At 34.6% G+C, this 19,611-nt stretch overlaps 1 protein-coding gene across 1 annotated transcript in view; it reads right to left on the bottom strand.

Moving 5' to 3' along the window:
- Positions 1–19,611, bottom strand: part of LOC104549553 (sodium channel protein type 1 subunit alpha) — a 68,685-nt gene that overhangs the window by 13,640 nt on the left and 35,434 nt on the right. Inside the window, exons 17-20 of the mRNA XM_062005037.1 lie at positions 17,198–17,315; positions 15,604–15,758; positions 12,847–13,020; positions 10,519–10,641 (exon numbers count right to left, since the gene is read on the bottom strand). Of these exons, the coding sequence (XP_061861021.1) occupies positions 10,519–10,641; positions 12,847–13,020; positions 15,604–15,758; positions 17,198–17,315 (570 nt within the window). The remainder of the gene's footprint in view (positions 1–10,518; positions 10,642–12,846; positions 13,021–15,603; positions 15,759–17,197; positions 17,316–19,611) is intronic.

A 19,611-nucleotide genomic window follows, 5' to 3' on the forward strand; every position in this document is an offset into this window, starting at 1 on the left:
GTAGAGGTTTTTTAGCTGTTACTTCTTTTTTTTTTTCCTATGTGTACATTCTCACATAAGATTCACATATACAAGCACAAAAAGCCAAACAATTTTTACTTCATTAGGATGTTATCTGTTCTGCATTCCATATGACCCTAAGCCTGACATCTTCCTCCTGTACTCAGTACCTTGATAGCTGGGAAAGCCAGAGAAAGCCTTCAGGAACTCCAACAGAGGAACAACACGTGTGCTTGAATATATACATCCAAAAAAAGGAATAGTTTCTTTCTCTTTAAGTGACTATCTGTATAGTCACACAGACCTAGACTTCAGATGGTGCTTGTTACAAAAAGCCACTCATTACTCCTAGCGGTACAAAGACCCAGCTGTTCAAAGACAGCAGTACACACAAGGAGTTTGACAACATTGTATCTAGCATAAGTCACATTAGAGCAAAATACAAAAATTCATTTCTGGCCCAAATGAAACACTGACACTGCCTTGGGCACAACTTGATAGCAAGCTATTGGTATTGTCTTGTCTCGAACAAGCATAAGGAAGGAATAGATCTCTGTAAGATCATGAAATCCCCCTGCTCCACTGGCAAAAGTCCAGATGTACACAAAGCTGCCAGAGAGAACGTTTACACTAAAAGATGAAGTAAGCAAGTAGCCATTGGTTTGGATTCTTGGTTCACCACAGAGATAAGATTGCTGGAAGGAGCAGGTAGGTATACCTTGAGTGCATGAGATTGGAGGCTCAGGTGACATACATGATCTGAGTTTAGCATGTTGTTATAGTGGAGGACTTTGAAGACACCACACAAAGGCGGCCAGAAGATGCTGAAATCACTCTGACTTGAATAGGTGGTGTGTATCAGGTAACAGACACATGTATTCTCTCTTAAACTGTGGAGAAGCCGATGCAAGGGAGGAAAAGACATAAGGAATACAGTAACTTTCATGATCAGGGAACTAAAAGAGCATCTGAAGGAGACCATGAAGAAGGACTGTACCTGAATCAAAAAGATTGGCACTATCTGATAGTCCGAAGCAAGGAATCAGTGGAAAATATCTCAGTCTTGAGAATTATCATTCCTTGCTCTTTGATTTAATGAATCAATAGCTATAAGAGAAGCCATGCATCAGCTGATATATTTGTGCTATGAAAGCATAAGAATACCATTGGACCTTCACAAGCTAACTATCAACACAGTGAGATCAGCAGTCCAGCAGCTTTAATTCATTGCATGGCTCTCCTTCATGTACTTTTAACTGATAGCTTTTCAACTATCACTGGATCCTCTATCATATGTATAATATGCTTTTTCTGGTTTACCCATCATGAAGCATGGGCATATGTTCCTATAAGACAAGTCTTATATGCAATAAGAACCTCTCTATATGCAGATAAGGATGTTTTCCAAAGACTAGTGCTTACAAAAATAGTCAGATGCTCATAAAGTGACATGAAATAAAAAAAATTGTTATACAAACCAAATTTAAGAAAGATTCTTCTAAAGATTCTTAGTCTGGAACCCTGTAGATATGCAGTCTGATGTAAAACACAGCACTGGATTTCTAGAAGAGAAGTACCTTAAGAAAGGTGCAATTCCTTCAGTTTTCTCATTTGATTTGTCAGGTAAAAAGAGGAAATGTGTGGACCTACAGGTTATCAGTGGTGGTAAAGTCTTAATCAACAAACAAAATCAACAGTAAAAAATCTCAACAATTTTCATGAAATCATCCACCAGTGCAGTGGTAAAATTTGCTGCTGTCCAGGTTTGTGCAAAGATTAAAGGGTGAAGGTGAGCTTAATATTTAAATAACTGAGATTAAAATTGCGACATCCTTAAAATAATTCAGTTGGATGATGCCCACTTGATGATAACTACTTGAGTTCATTTTCATTGTGAGAGCATCTTGTGACAGGCAGCACTGAGATCAGCAATGTGCTATCCCTAAGTAAAGTGCAAACAATTTCTAACAAAATTGGCCTAATTCATTCTCATAGGCATAGGTTTTTAACTAGGTAGGAGATGGGTTTGAACTTGTGAAACTGAATTAAAATCAGGTTAAGATTTCTGCCATTTTACTCAAAATATGATGATTTATACATAACTATATACATACAGGCACAGAAAACCCTTTTCCCCTATTTAAACCTAACACCTACCATCTAAAATCTAACCTAATGTAATCCTTTTTCACTCTAAAGAATTTGGAATAAGTTACAAAGTTGAAGGGTCTGGCACTTGAATGGCAAAACAGTGATTTTGTCTGTGCACATGTAATGTAAAGATCTTGTCACAGTAGTACAGTACACACTCTGTGTGTTTACAGTCTCTGCTGCAAAGCAGGGACCATTTTGTTTCCGCAATGAAAAGCACATGAAAGCAGTGCCATCACTCCAGTTGTCCCTTCCTGTATGCAACCTGTTAGTGTTTGTAAGGTGGCAGGGATTCAAAGTGAGAAAAATGGTTGGGGCAATCCCTTTATTCTGAACAATTAATAACAAAAATGCTGTAACAATGGCTTTCTGTTCTCCCTGGCACTACAAAACAGATGATGAAAACTGCCCTTCTCTGAAGTTAGAGGAGCCACTTCTACAAGTCATAAACACAGTGGAAAGTAAGTGGGATGGGTGGAAAGGAGTATAATGCTTAAATTAGGAGAAGCTGCATTAATCTGAAATGTTCCTTTCCAAACAGCATGGAGGCAGCTGACCTGTGGGCCAGCAGACAGAACATAGACACTATCCAGTGCAGAGGATTAAGACTGATCCCCATTGGTGGCTTTGTGATCTTTGCCATGGCTGCTTACCATGAGGTTTGGAGGTGTCCATGAAGGAAGATAACTGATGATGCAGTACAGGAAAAATATTCCCACTCAATGTTTCATCTGAGTGTATCCATCAAATCTGATGGAAGAGGGGTGTCATGTATGGACATAAAAGTTCTTTATCTTGAAGGGATAAAGTATATGTACATTCATACAGTAGTAACATAGATGGGAACTTTTTTCAAAGGTAATAAAGAAAATTTATCACATTTTTGCAGTGTTTATGTCACGTAGTAAAACACATCTGACAATGCAACCTAGCATATGAGGACTGAATGTGGAAGAGGAAAGGGAGAGGAAGAAGAGAAAGAGATGTCAAGAATTCTTCTACTTGCTAATGCATACTTTAACAAGACAACTCAAAACTATGTATTTCATCATTGAGTAGTTTGGAGGGGGTACACTGGGAAGAAATACGCTCTGTGTGCTTGACAATGACCTATGAACTAAGACAACAGAGGATGAGAATTACTATGAGAGAAAGTGCAATCTACTTGAAATGATCCAAATAATGGCTCTAGGGAGGAATTACAGTGAATTTAAACATATAGAGTTCTCAAAGTTATTCCAACCTTTTTCTTTTCAATTAATTGCTCCTCTATAGTTTATCTTAATGGACTTCCTTATCTTTAATTCAGGATCACTACAAAGTAGCAAGCATAAAGTATGTAAAAGTAAATTAAATAGTGAGACTAGAATATTATTTAAATCAAGAAAAAAGAATTAAAAAGGTTGTTTCATGAAACAAATTAATGCATTTTGTCAGTGTTAGAACTGCATGAGAAGCACCTCATGTGTAACAGCTGAAAAACTTTGAGTATTTATAACAAGATTTATTACAAGGTTTTTGATTTTTAAGTAAAATGGAGACTGTATTGGGAATACAGGGTGAAGATTATTAGAAAACTATGAAGAAATTGTAAGTAGCAATAGTAAATAAAACTTTGGATTTAACTGACAGTATGCAAAAGACAAGACAGGAAAACTGAAAGAATCAGAGACCTGACAAGGAGATATAACTAAATCTTAATCTTAACAGTAGTAAATAAAAAAGTTGGAACAAGAGAGAAAAGATCTCAGAGAAACAGAAAATCATTCCCTTAACATGGGAGTTGCAGTCTTTTTTACATTTCCTTAACTGATACAGTACATGTACAACTGACTGAATAATGCTTCTGATAGGGATTTATCTTCAAAGAAAGCAAAATGCTTCCTGAAACACTTAATACACAAACTACTCTACACAAACTACAAAAGACTTTGTGCTGGAAAAATTTAATACTGTTGGGTGGTGAGTTTATATCTAGAACTGTTAGCAAGGGAGTTTCACTAAATAAGCACAGGAGATCCCTTCTAACTTTCAACAATTCTTCTATTCTGTCATAGGTTTTATAAAAAAAATTAACTTGGTTAAAGTAGCAGCAGAAGCATGTATTATTCATGTAACAGTCTATTAAAAGAAGGCTACACTGTTGAATGTAATAAAATAAAGAGTTTTTGTAGCAGCTTTGATTCTGTTTCTCACTAGAAAATGAGAGTATGACAAAATATTTTTGAAGACAATATAGAAGAAATGACATAACTTAGCATATTGTATGATGAAATACAATAATTATCTGCCAAGCAATAAATCACATGTCTGCATTTTTTTGAGGAGATCTGATAAATCCCACTAACATGAAAACAGAGTAATTATTCAAAGTGGGAACTACATATTTGAATTTCACTGGATGCAGTGAAAAAATTACCTTTTGTCTTTGTTGCATAAATGAAATGTTATTGAACTTCATGCATTTTTCACATTTGTGATTAAAATATAAACTATATTATGTATCTCATTCAAATATCAATAAATTATGATCCTAAAAGTAAGGATTTTCTTCAAGATACAATAAACAAAAATCCAGACAAAAAGCTTGTCAATTTCAATTCTATAAGGAACTTCTTCAAAAGTTCTTCTTTAATTGTAGAATTACAGTCTAAGGACAATCTCAAAATACTAAGATATTTCTTGTATGTTTCATGAACCTCTAAACAGAAAGTATTCTTACAACCAAATCAAGGTTTTACTTGTTTTTCAGGAGACATAACACTTCTAATAGACTTTCCTTAAAACTCAGAGGTAATGAATAAGATCACAGTCCTCAAAAAATCCTTTAAAGTTCACAATATTTTGATCAACGAAATATCTTTCTCTCTATTTAAGAGAAACTTGCAGAAGATAGTGAATACACTTTCTTGGGAGTGAATACATAATTCTTAACTATGAAATAAGGTGCTAAATTTACAGTGAATACTATGTTGATACATGATTTACACTGAAGCTATAAATAACCTTGCACTAATGATATCCTCATACAGTTGGTACTTACAAGGGCTGTAGTCTAAGAACTAAATTTTTCTAAGGATCTGATAGTAAATGCAAACTTTTTGTCATAGAATCACTATGGTTGGAAAAGATCTTTAAGATCAAGTCCAATCACTAACCTCACACTGCCAAGCCCACCACTAAATTAAACCATATCCCTCAGTACTTCACCTATGTGTCTTTTAAATATCTCTAGGGATGGTGACTCCACCACCTCCCTGGGCACCCTGTTCCAATATTTAATAACCCTCTTGGTAAAAAAGTTCTTCCTCATGTCAAATTTGAAATTCCCCTAGTGCAATTTGAAGCCATTTCCTCATGTCTTATCATTCACTACTGGAGAGAAGAGTTTGACCCCCACCTCACTACAACTCCCCTTCAGGTACTTGTAAAGAGGGATCATGTAATTTAATCCAACTCCCTTGCCAAAGCAGGACCACCTAGACTAGGTCACACAGGAACTCATCCAGGTCAGTTTTGAATGTCTTCAGAGAAGGAAACTCCACAACCCATCTTGGCAGCCCATTCCGGTGCTCCACCACCCTCACAGTGATGAAGATTTTCCTTATGTTCCTTTAGAACATCTTATGCTCTAGCTTGTACCTGTTGCCCCTTGCCCTGTCATTAGACATCATTGAGAACAGTCTGACTCCATCCTCCTGACACTTGCCCTTTACGTATTTATAAACATTAATGAGATCACCCCTCAGTCTCTCTCTGACTTCTTTCCTTCAACCAGTTAACAATTCACCTCACTACCTAATCATCCAGCCCACACTTTCTCAGTTTTACTGTGAGGATACTGTGGGAGATAGCATCAGATGCTTTGCTGAAATCAAGATAAACCACATCCACTGCACTACTACGATCTATCCACCTAGTTATAGCTTCATAAAAGGCTATCAAGTGCGTCAAGCGTGACTTCCCTTTAGTAAAACCATGTTGACTGCTCCTAATGATCTTGTCCTTTATATGCCTGGAGACAGCACCCAGGATAAGTTGTTCCATCACCTTTCCAGGGATGGAGGTGAGGCTGACTGGTCTGTAGATACCTGGGTCCTCCTTCTTGCCCTTTTTGAGGACTGGAGTAACATTTGCCTTCCTCCAGTCCTCAGATACCTCTCCTGTTCTCTATGACTTACTGGAGAATGGTCCAGCAATGGCTTCTGCCAGCTCCCTCAGCACCTGCAGGTACATCCCATTGGGGCCCATGGATTTATGTATATCGAGGTTGCTCAACTGATGCTTAACCCAGTCCTCATCAACCAAACAAAACTCCTCCTTTAACCTGACTACCTCGGGAGTCTGGTGCTCCTGAGAACAGTCTCCAGCAGTATAGACAGAGGCTATGAAGGCATTCAGTAACTGCCTTCCCTGTATCCTCTGCCACCAAGGCACCCATCTCATTCAGTAGTGGGCCTACCTCACCGCGAGAGTTAGTTTTGTTGTGACTGTTCAGACCATAGTGGTTTGCTGTGTGTTTAATGTATTAAAAGTACTATTCAAAGCTTTCTATTTTTGAATGTATGTAGCTATATATTGAGTAACAAAAGAGAACAGATCTTCCCAAAGTAACATAAAAGCCAGACTCAGATTTTTAAAGGAAGACATTTTTTAGCTCAGCTAAAAAGCATCTCAAAAATAGAAAAATAGTTGAGGTACTCTTCTCCTCCAAAAAGAACATGGATAACTCTTAAAAAACAATTTTCATTTTCTCCAAAGTTTTCATGTGATCTCTGTAACATCAGAAATTACTAAGGATTACTTCCAAAGATTTAAAGCAATTAAGAAAGGTTTGTAGGGTGAATAAATATAATCTAACTTTGCTCCTAGTGGTATTCTCAAACCAGATTCTCTCTCCTAACCCTAAATTCACAATGTAGTGACTAGTCACACTCTAATCATTAAGGGTAGAAAAGGGGAAATACTGTACCCATAATACAGAAAAGGGGAGGAACCTGTGGTCCACCCCATCCATGCTGAAGAAAGGTTATCCTATATGAAACAGAAATATATAGCCTGTTATTAGTTGTGAATCTGAAATGACAGACACTTGATGTTATGTTTTATAACTCAATCATATAAGAAATGTTTCTTTCCTACTAATGAGGTTTGAAATACTCTTGAAAATGCCTCATTATCATTTTCCTGGTAAGGGAATCTAAGGAACAGCCATTGAATTTTAGAGGATATCGAAAATATCAAATACTATAATTTAGTTTTACAAGTTATGAAATTGGACTGGAAATTTGAAATACGGTAAATGTTTAAAGCCATCAGCCAGAAATATGCATAAGGCATGCAAAACTGAAAGTGCAAGTGGATTTCAGATTATTTGCTGCCTTCTACTATTTCTCTAATAAATAAATCAAGCACTGCATGACATGCTTTATTTTGTGAAATTAGAGACAAATGCATGCTTTATTGTCACTTAATTCTCTAACTCAGCAAAGCAATGTATACTTAGTATTCTACATTTACAAGTAGCAAACCAATTCAAAACTAGCACAAAAGCATTATATTGCAAGTACTAAAAAGCTAAACAAAAAGCAATGGGTATATTCAAATCTCAGTTTCCGGATACTTCTGCTCAGCGTGTACACTAATTGAGATGAGAATATATACCCTAAGACAGAAATTTAACTTAAATTAAAGCAGTTCTTTACTTTGCCTTCCAGCATCTGGGTGGAGTTGGTTTTGGTGGAAGTATTAACATTTCTCTGAATTCAGTATCCTAGCAGATACTTTAAATGCCTTTAACATGGCAAGATTCAGTTCTGTGCTCAAGGCAAGCACAGGCTATGAACCACTTGTACCCTATTTTGGTGCAAGTGATTCATGTATCTTATAGTCACTTTGGAAAGAGAATTTACCCCATTTACAAAAAAGCATAATTACAAAATTAATGTGCAATTACAGCGTATAACTGTAGACTCACAAAAAATAACTTTAAAACTGAAGTTTGTTTAGGGATTACAGAATAGTTATTAGTATTTACTGACTGCAAAATGCTGCATTTTGACAATTCACTAGAATGGTGAATTTATTAATAAAAGATTGACTTAAAGTAGCTGAAAACTCAGCATATTCATCATTTTACAAAATTATGCAGAGCTTTTTAAATATAGATACTTTTGTGGAATACATATGATATTGTATATTTTCAAGGCAAAATTTTCACAGTTTTCAACACAGGGGTAAACATTAAGATTATAGATACTTGCTGAGTAAAACCTCAGCTTGTTTGGTCACAGCTCTGTGTAAGTATAGGCAATATAAGAAAGCAAAGAAGGTTGTTTTATTTTTACTTTCTGTTGGCAAATCAAATAATCTGTTTTTATAGATTCTTATGATATAAACTCAGTTTCTGACAAGGCTGCAATTTGACTACAGTCTTATCATGAGCTGGTCAACAATTTATTATTTGAATATTTTTACTGTTCGTGAGTCATTCATGAAGTAGTGCTACTATCTATCAATAAGATATGAATACTTGCCAAGTGCTTTGGAAAAACCATTTTTAGAAGTGCACATAACTAATAGTAAAGGTCCATACAGTTGGCCAGTAAAATTTGCAAAGTGACTGGAAACAGATACTTCATTGATTATCATTAATAACAGAGGACAGAGCTGAAACCTTTTTTGCTTTTCCAGGTTTGTCTATAATTCCTAAACAGTAAGGTGCTCATGAACAATTCATGTTGAGTATCTGAAATTCTATCATATGTTTGGGGTTCTGGCATAGTTTCCTAGTCAATCAGTGAGAAATAAGCAAAAGCAGTAAATAGATTTCAAGTAACAGGTACTTTTCTTTGATCGTGAATATTCTAAATCTTTTATGTGGTAAATGTACTAAGGCCATTAATTAAGGATACAGAAACATGGACGAAACATTTAGCAATCAATTTAGACATTATCTTTCTAGAAATGATCTATTTTTTCTCCAACATCATCTAAAAAGCTGCATTTCTTGTTTCCGTGTATCTTCTATACTGTTCTCCCAGTCCTTCTGCAGCTGACCAGAACATTATTAAAAACGTAAAGCTGACAGCAATTTCCCAACATTTGTCTGCACAATATCACATTTATCTGAATGTTCATGAACAGTAAGTACAAAGAAAGACAAAGAGAAAATAGGTAAATCAAAGAATCATTCAAAATATAAATGAAAATTTGTACGTTCTGTAGTACTTGACCAGCTCTTACCCTGCTGAATGACAATTAACGAATCTCAAATGATGAGAAAACTATTAAAAGCCAATTTGCTATATGAATCTGAAATGTATTAGTCTAGTAATTGTTGGTTAGCTACTTTTTTTCTAATGCATCGTGAAGTAGAGGTATATAGCTTGATGAATACAATTTAAGGAACAGAATTCTAAGCCTCAGTTTGGTTTGATTAAGCTTAGATCTGCTTCTAAGTGTTGTTCAGACAGTATATTCCAGGGTATTCCACTGGTTTATAATTGACTTGAAATTCATTGGTGCTTCTTTCCTCTTACATTTCCATGGAATAGCAAAAAACATTCTCTTAAAACATATTTCAATGACATGCATATAGAGTTAGTTTGTATTCAGTGGCTTTAAGGAACAGAAGGTATAAACAAATGAAAAATAAGTTAAAATGCTTTCTTGAGTGAAATGAACAGTAAGCAGGGTCTCTAAGAATAAACAAGAAAAAACCTTATATACATAGTACTGAATATTGACTAGAGATTTGTTAAAACAAGTAAAGAATTTACCTTAAGAAAAGAATAACTTCATAGAGAAATCAAATAAATCCATTTGTTTTTTAAAGTCAGCCAAACTCAGAAAGATTTAGACCACTGGCAGATATGAATATATATCCAGTACCATCTAGTAAAATTCAGTGGGGTTAGACCAAAGTTTAACAAATGGTTTAACAAATATAAAGAAAAATGAAAGATTTCAACTGGTAACAGAAAATATCTTTAACTAATGTTAAGTTAAATTCCTGTATCAAATTCTGTGATATATTTGTCAGTAAAAAATTAATATAGTATTTTAATATTGTATTAATTATTAAGAGTCTGTTAAGAGAGTTCATACTTGGTAATTCCAAAGCCTTATACAGAAAACTCCTGAGATTGGCTAGAAAGTAAAGTAACCTTAATGAATGTAACTTCTATGGGATACTGCATATGGATTTAGGTGAATTGATGAAGCTTTTTGCTTATCTATTAGTAGAAGATATGCAATAGATAGAAAGATAGTGCAGCCTTTCTGCATGGACTTGTCATTCCTTATTCTGCATGCATGGATTCCTTCTATGCATGCACATGTGCAGATTCTTCCATGTTGTCTTACCCTCATGCCTTCAAATCGTGACAAAGCTCTTAGAGGTCTCAAAGCTCTTAGTGTCCTAAGGGACTTAATGGCACCAAGTTCAGAGTAACCCAATGCATTTGCTGTTAAGCTAACCAAAGAGACCTATATGAAAACAGGAAAGTAAAAATTATTACATTGTACATGCTACTTTACATACCATAGATGTGAGAAAGAAACTTCTTTAGAAGAATCACTTTCTTCAGGAATAGCAAGTCTTTTAAATAAAAATTAAAAAAAAAGGAATATGAAAGAAGAGTAGGATAGTTAAATAAAAATATCACAAGGCAACAGTATCTGGAAACATGAATACTTCTGAATTTTCTATTTTGCTAGTGATTTGAGGGCATTTAAAACCGCAAAAAGCTAATTAAATTAATGCTCTTTTTTTTTGTTTTACTTTGTTTTACAATGCTGTTGGGACCAGTAATCATAGCTGATAATGCCCATTTGATTGCCCACAACTGAAAGGGAAATGAGTCAGACCTGTTTTGAATTAACAGATGGGTCACAGAGCAACATTTCTCCTTCCACCTATCCTTTGTTTTTTTCCCATTTCCTCCTCCAATGCTCTTTCATTGTGCTATTCTAATTTCTTAACTATTTATTGGGCCAAAAATAGCATAATAGTCTGAAGTATGCTTTCATTAAAAAGAACAATGAATCAAGTAAAGAGAACTCTAAGACAGTGCCCTTCATGAACCATATTTAAAACAGACATATGTGAAATCTTTCCCTTTTAAAAATTAATAACTATTCCATACTTGTCAGTCCTGAGCAACCCAAAAAACTAGGTTCTGAAACCTGATTTTTTTTCTCTCCAGCACGTTCATCATACTACTGAAAACTTTCAAGCTTTCAAGCTGCCATAATCTAAAGTAAAACTAAAGAAAATATCCAGGTGTATAACTCCAGGATTTAATCATGGGTTTATTCAGACACTTGAATATGTGTTATACCTTCAGAAAAAAGAAGTCTCAAAACTTTCACATTTCACATGGCTATTTGGGACATTATGATTTTTAAAAGGTCAAATATTAGTGAAAATTAGTCTAGAAACAGAACAGGTGTTTTTTTTTTTTTGTTTTTGTTATAGGTGCCATTTAGGTACTCCTTTTGAGAAGAATTTAGATACTAATCAACAAAAGTGAGGGTACTTTGTATTATTACTTTGTTTGAACTCCATTATCTGTAGCTGTGAAGTTGAATCTTAGATTTTAATCCATAATGTACACCAATCAGAAAGGTTGTAGACACCCATCACAAAACAAAGCTCAGGAAAATAATACCATAAAAATAAACTGCTTTGGATAACTCTTGTATCCTGGAAACTGGTGGATTTTTAGTAATTCTTTGGGTCAATAAAGCTATGCATATGAAGTTCACCATTTACCTATTCAGTGTCTGCTTCTAAGTCGTTGAAACCAGGACAAAAATGCAGTTTAATTTTAAAATTGAGCTTGTTTAATATTTTTTCTTTATATACATTTTACCAGAAATTTCTGTCTTAAAAATGTAGTTATAAAACCACAACCAGTGGCTATGTAAAGCATGGTATTTTAGTGTCATGCAAAACTGCGTGAAATAGGATGCATTTCTGCACATTGGATATTTTCTCAAGGGGTTATACTTAGGACGTTACTTCTTAAGTTCTCCATAATTGTATCAATGCATTAAGATATGATCTCCCCCATTTCATAGCACCGTAGAATTATAACTATGAGATGAAAGGAAATATTGTTGAGTCTGATTTCAAACACAGCTGTTAAGATTGCAAGTTCAATAATATTTATTTGACTTTAATACTAAATAAGTCACTCCATCAATGCTATGGATACATCTTGCATTCTTTGTAAAACCCTAATTCAGCCATATGCTGAAATCTGTGAGCACGATGTTTGTTTTTTTGCCCAAGGAATTTTAATCCAGATGCACGTCTGATGGCTGGTAGACCATCTGAATGCTGGATATGACTTAGAACACAGTGGGAAGGAAGGTGGGAATGAGCAGCCAAGGGCAGAATGGAGGATAGATCACTTTTCACAGCTCTTTGAACCCTATAACTGCTTGTGGAACTACCATATGAAGTTCTTCAGTTAGCAGGAAAACTTCCAGTCTTTATATAGGGTGTAGGAAGGCAGTGTTGTAATGATAAAGTGAAAGACAGAGAAATATGGATTTTTTCCATCTTCCTTACTTTTTTTAATCGAAAAGTAAACTAGTTTGTATACATGGTTGTAGAAGAAGTAGCTAAAAAAAATTCAGAACAAAATGAATATAGGAGTAACATCTAGGAAATCTACTACATACATCAACAATCAGGAAGTCCAGCCAGCACCAAGCATTTGTAAAGTATGTTTGATAACCATAGGCCACCCATTTCAGTAGCATTTCTAGAATGAAGATGTAAGTGAAGACCTTGTCAGCATATTCCAGCATGGTCTTGATAGTTTTACGCTGTTCAATATATATGTCTTCAAAAGCCTGTGAATGAAAGTGTTCAAATGTATTTGTCATTCTGTTTTGTCACTGCACATACTTCAGGTTTGTAACAAAAAATCCCCAACCAAACAAACCTCAAAATATAAAAACAATGACAACAAAACAACACACAAAAAACCCAACCAGGAAACTATCTTTCCTCAACAAAAGTCATGGGAGTGTTACTTTTATGTAATGATTCCTTTTTTTGCTAACTCAGTGTATACCTGGTTTTCCCCATCAAACTATGTTTTCCAGCTCATAGGAAGAAAAAGCAGATATTACACAGCAGATACTCCACTAGTCAGAGATGCTTATTTATTTATTTATTTGATGCAGGTGATGGATTATTCTTCTCAGATCATTTTCAGTACCCACAAAAAGCATCGATACTGTGGAGTGGCATGTTTTACCTGAATTCTTCTGACATGATTTGGTTTGTATGTAGGTAGATCTGTTTAAGAAATCGAAGGCCGTAGCTATACAATGGGGATATTGGCAATACAGTTCACCTTCTGTTTTTAAATCCCATTGCTTTTTGAAAAAAATCAAGTCATAAATCATAAAATGTGTTCCTTTCTTTAAAAGAACTAAAGTAAATACCTGCTTCACTGTATTGCTCACATTTTATGATACATAAAATTTCTGAGATTCATGCAATGCTGTTCAGACTTTTTGTGTTACCTGATTTTTAGATAATTGAAAAAAAATATAGCTTCTGTTTTCCTGTTCTCCAAGAAGTTTTCCCTTTAGTTACTTTTAAATCTTAATTTTGCTATTATTTCTTCTATAGAATATTTGATATTATCAGATTATAAGAACTGGAATGCTCTGATAACTTGGAAAGATTTAGGTGTTTATTGATATTAACATTCATTTTTACTCAGTCTGCTTTTGAATCCCTTTACATGTCAGTTCAAATGATTAGTGTTTTTCCATCAGACATCAAATTTAATATCATTTTGGATACTTAGATCAGGCTCTATGGTACCTGATAATCTCTAAAAATCCCATACATCTCACAAAAAGAGATGAGCCAACAGATACCATTTCCTTCTTATAAATGTAAGTATGCCAGAGCCTAATCTAGCAGTGCTCTTTGCAGCTAGAAGTGTGTCTGCTCCGTGAATGCCCCTATGGTGGTGGTTTCCAGGCAGCCTGCAATGTGCCTGTGCTTGCTATATTTTCTGTCTGTATAACACCGAGATTCATCGAGAGTGTGGTCTTGGTGTGAACATTGGGATTCAGTTCTGGCAGTCCAAAGAGACCTTTTCACTATCACAAAGGAACTTAAAAGCCAAATGGTTTCATATCTTCACAGTCTTGTGCTAACCCCTGGCCTCTGAAACATTTAAAAAAAAACCAAAACAGTTCTGTGGATGACACACACTTTAGGTTCACAAGTGTGAGGTACTAACACTGTGGGATCTCATCTCAAACTTCCTGTAAATACAATGATGGAAATTCATCTTTGTCAGATGAGTGAAAGTTGCTTATTTAATGTTTGTGTTGATGTTAGACCAAATAAAAGCAGAGTGATTGCTAAAAGTTTAACTGAAACTGATGATTGATATAATAATAACCTGCTAACCATTAGCGGTATTTGGTTGTGGTTGTGGTTGTGGTAGTGGTAGTGGTCTAAAGAGTTTAAAATGCAATTACAATACAATTTTGCAACACATTTTCCTTAAAAAAAGTAGAAACTTAAGTAATTCACCAAAGGCTAATTGAATCTACCAGGGTAGATGCTAGAATTATTCAATGTTATATTGGGACAAGTATTTTTTCTAACAGACTTCAGCTCAGTGTGTATCCAGGGTCACCTTTGTTTAATAGTTTGTCTCCAAGTTCATTATTCTTTGTCATTTCCTGTATTTGTGAAATAATATATCATTGCTATGTTTTGTTTCTTTTATATTTATAGATTTATATTGTGGCTGTTTTTTTCTATTCTGCCCTCACATACTTGTTAAACTTAAAGCAAATTCATGTTTTTACAGATACTCTGTTAGTCTACATGTGTATGAGTCAATAGAAGACTGAAATGGAAGCATAAATATTAAATTCTTTTTCTTAGAAGGGAACAATTACAAACACAGTCTTAATCTTTCCTGCTGTTTAGAATATAACATTTATAAGTCTGTATAAGCTAGCTCTGGCTCTTACAAGATACTATGAGCTGTTTATACTGCTACAATGGTATAAACTCTACAAACTCTGCATTTTTCATCAATGACAGTTCTTTTTACTGAGTAAGTACCAGAAAAACTAGAGAGCAAATGGAAATAGCAAAATTAAATATGTCTTCTTTATTGCATCTTGTCCCTCTCCCTGCTTAAGGTGTATCACTAACTTTCAGCAAAGGAGTTAAGCACTTTTTAATCAATGTTGTCCTTTTTCTAGCATATTGTTGAGAACAGGCTTTTTCTACCATTCTTTCAAGGACCTGACTAAAATTTAGTCCTATCATTCAAAGACATTGAATTGAGTCTTATTTCTGGCAGAGAAAATGAAGTTAAACAATGTTTAAAGAGACAGCTTTTAAGTTTTCTGACAACACTGTAACACTGTTCATGTTTTACTTACCAGAGCACCACTACTGAGGAGAATCATAAAGACAATGAAAGTCTCAAACCAATTGTGTTCAACAATCCTGAAGCAGGTTTTTCTAAGGTTCCACCACTGCTTTCCTCTCCCTTCTTCTATACTTACTTGACAGCACTTGAACCTCCGTACACAGCCTTTAAAACAGTGTGTATTGAGAGGAAAAAAAAAAAAGATTTTGTTAAATTGCATTAATTTTGGTTATGCATTCTGTTTATAATACAATGCTATCTTTCCAGAAGCTGTGCTATGTAGTAAAAACCCAGTAGATTTTCACCTAGATTACTTTTTCTTTCCCCAAACCAAAAAAAAAAAATTAATACTGAGACAGCTGGAATTTACATTTAAATAAACATTAAATGAGAAGAAAGTATTTCTCATTTATAAAGAACAAGGTGCTCAATACAGTGCATACAAAAGATGAAAATCCATGGAAAATCTAGTCAAATTCCAAAATACAAAGTATGAGTAAAAATATACAAACTCATAGTTTTATGCAGTAAGTTATAAGCAAGTGTTATTAAATTGTACTTTCTTTTCTTTGGCATACTAATTTCAGACAGTTTTGCATTTACTGTATGCAAAAATTTAAACCTCCTATCTGAGTTCTGAGCTTTTCAGTACCAGCTAACTTCTCTATCTGGTGCCCTTTATTTAAGCTTTTATGATTTAGTTGCTGATTTGATTTTTCTTTTAGTTTAGGTAGAGAAATACTAATAATCAATAGTAGTGTTTTCTTTGCCAAATCCAAGTCTATTAAATACTACTCCTTACTAGTTGATTGTAGGTTTCTAGACAAATGACTTATTACATCCAAAAATAATCCAGTCCCAGCACTGACAGTAGCATTTATTTTCCGAATTCTAATTTTTGCTTGCAGAAATAAAAAAAATGCTCTACTATCCTTACATTACTGCTTTAAACCCATTCTTTTTCCCACTTCCTTCATCTGTACATATCTATAAGGTTTCTCACAAGGAAATGCCCTTTCAAATAAAGTTTATGACCAGATTCTTGTTTGAGTTGTGTAAAAAGGCCAATAGAAAGTAGAAGGAAAGATTAATGAGTCCATCAGATGAGACTGTTCTTGCCCCAAGTGGCATATGAGGGCTCTTCCTTCTCTTTTTGCCAAATTGTAGAAAGTTTATTTAGCATTTTGCACAAGACTAGCCAGGTGCAGTTTTAGTTTACCACTGAACACCTGTTTCAACAAGCAAATGAATAGATATTTATGAACAATGGTATAAATATAGTGTGTTGGTTTTTTTATCTGAGGTTGTAACTAAACTCAGAAAGTACAGTAGTTTGTATTAAAATAAAACTTTCAGTGATATATTTTTCTTATTTTTAAAATAACAATTTTCTGATAAAATGGTTTCTTAACTGTTTATGTGATATATAAGTACAATTGTAGTATTACTCATATGATAAATTATGGTCTAAAAGTACCATCGCTAATAACTGTAGCTTAAACATGAACTAGAGTAATTCCATACATAAAATTAATACTTAGTTTAAATATATAATTATTTCATATTTCATGAATAAGTATTATTAGTGGTCTTGTTCCAAACACCTTCTGTGAAGCAGGCCTCTGGCTCCTGTGCTTCTTCAGGTTCAGCTTCTGGTTGCTCTTCTGCAGGAAGTCCAATATCAACTGTGCTACCTTCAGATGAACTAGATGAATTTAGCTTCTGTAAATGCAAAAAGAGGCATCACAAATGCTCAGTAAATAGCTTTAAGACAAATATTAGTTATTTTCAGAATAAGTGATTCTGCCTTGTTTTTGAATGTTCTAGTATGAAACATCATTAAATTGCTGATATGTGAAATTTGTACAATCTTTGGTTTTCCTCTGCATCATATGGATATCGTGTTAATGGAAGGTGTATCAATGATACACAAGGTTTTAAAAAACACTACGCTTTAAACTGAAAAATATGAATGACCATGCTAAGCCTGCAAACATTTATGACCACAACTATCCATAAGTGGTGATGCTCTCTTGACCTACACAGAAGTGAGAAGTTCAGAAGAAAGAGAAAAAAATCCACTGATCAGCAGAGAAGGCTATACTCTAGAGGTCAGCAAATCCAGATTAAAACTGCTGAAAGTCTAACTCAGAGTGAAGAAAAGCTGCACATAATAAGGTTGAGACAGTTTAAGGATGGGCCATAAAATATCAGATTATGTTTTAAAACCAAATTAAATTTTTAATAACATGATGAGCATAAAGAGAGAGAAGTGGAAGGTGGAAACCAAATTTTAAGAAACAATGCAATTAAGCTAATCCTCATCCTAAAAATTCTAAAAATGTTCTCACATGCCGAGGGGGCTTAGTTGCAATCTAGCTGGCTGGTATTGTAGCTAAAGATTGAGTACAGAATGTGAAAAAAACTTATTTAAGGCTGTAGAGGCGAATAAAATAATTTAATAAATGCAATAAACCAATCACTAATGGTAGGTTGCAGCAGGCTTTTTGATATTGAGGACAGAAAATTCCCTAAATCCATACAACAAAACCCTTAACAAAGCAGTAGCCAATATGTTTTTCAGTAACAATTCTAGGACGCATTGATATTGCATTGCATTGTGCTTAATAAAATTTGAAATATTTTAAGTAGTTATTTTTTAGTTAATTTCAACTTGTGTTGACTTCAGAGTTTGGAAGACTAACGTTTCAACTTTATCAGGAGAATGGGTTTTTGTATCCAGTTCCAGATTCTGTCCTTATTTGTCACAAGAATCAATTTATAGAGGGTTTTTTTCCAAATTACATTACAGAGTTGCCTCTCCGATATTTTTACAAAAACACAGTATACTTCCAGAAATCCAGTTTTCACAAACGATTCTTTGCAGTATGATTTGCAGTTTTTAAAATAGTTCTGAAAATAGTTTTCCAAAGCTTTTTCATGTTTGGAAGAAAATCTTTTCACTTTATTTCCCTGTTTTCTTCTAAGAAGCAGATTTTCAGTAATTTTATTGTCAGCCACTTTTTGCACACTAGATTAAGTGCTTTGAAATTAACAGCGAAATGTAAGGAATTATAGAAGGCTTTGAGTTGGAAGGGATCTTAAAATCCTCTAGTTCCAAGCCCTCTGCCATGCACAGGGATACCTTCTACTACATCTAGTTCCTCAAAGCCCCATCCCACCTGGCCTTCAACACTTCCAGGGATGAGGCATCCACAATCTCTGTGGGAAACCTGTTCTAGTACCTCACCTGTGCGTCATCAATTTTAAGACTATTAATCTTGTACTTTGCTAAGAGTGAAAAAGAGTACTCAGATGAAAACCAAACCAAACAAACAAAATCCCCACAACCTCCAAGCCCCACTTCCATGCTTAGAGCTGATTCAATCAGGAAAAAGACATTCTGGTCAGCACTGTAAAACTCCAGGTATGATGCTGAAAAACAATATGGCCTAAAGCCAGCTGGAATTCACCTGTTAATGCCCTCTGACCTGAGAAAGTAGAGAATCGATGGAGTCTTTTCTAAGTGGTGTCCCATAAAAGAACTCATGTAATCCAAAAGCTCTGCTGTTCTGATGCTAATTTCTTTTCTGTAGTCCCATTTTTCTACAGTCCTAGGTAAACCTGGTTCTACAGGTAGCAGTACATTTACAGAGAGCTTTCTTAAACTGAACCTGTTCCCCGCTGGTCAGTCATAAACCACATAAGCCAGCTTGTGTCACTCCATTTGACTGCTTGCTCTATGATGGGTTGTAACACTGAACTGGCCATCATTAAGGTAGTTGTGTGAAGAGTAGATGACCAGTCATTATTTTTCTGTGATGGATCTTAGTTTGAATGTTGTTTTATTTAGAAATTCTTCCTGCCAGGGCAAGTTCACAATATGCTCAAATCGTTTTAATAACCTCTATTGTGGTAGCGGTTCAAACGCAGCAGTCAAAGCCAAATTGTAAGACAGTTGGACTAATACTTAACGGGAAAAGAAATATTAATCTTTCAGATATTAACTGGGAAATGT

The sequence above is a fragment of the Colius striatus genome, chromosome 11 (genome assembly GCF_028858725.1).
Source record: "Colius striatus isolate bColStr4 chromosome 11, bColStr4.1.hap1, whole genome shotgun sequence".
Taxonomy (NCBI): Eukaryota; Metazoa; Chordata; class Aves; order Coliiformes; family Coliidae; genus Colius; species Colius striatus.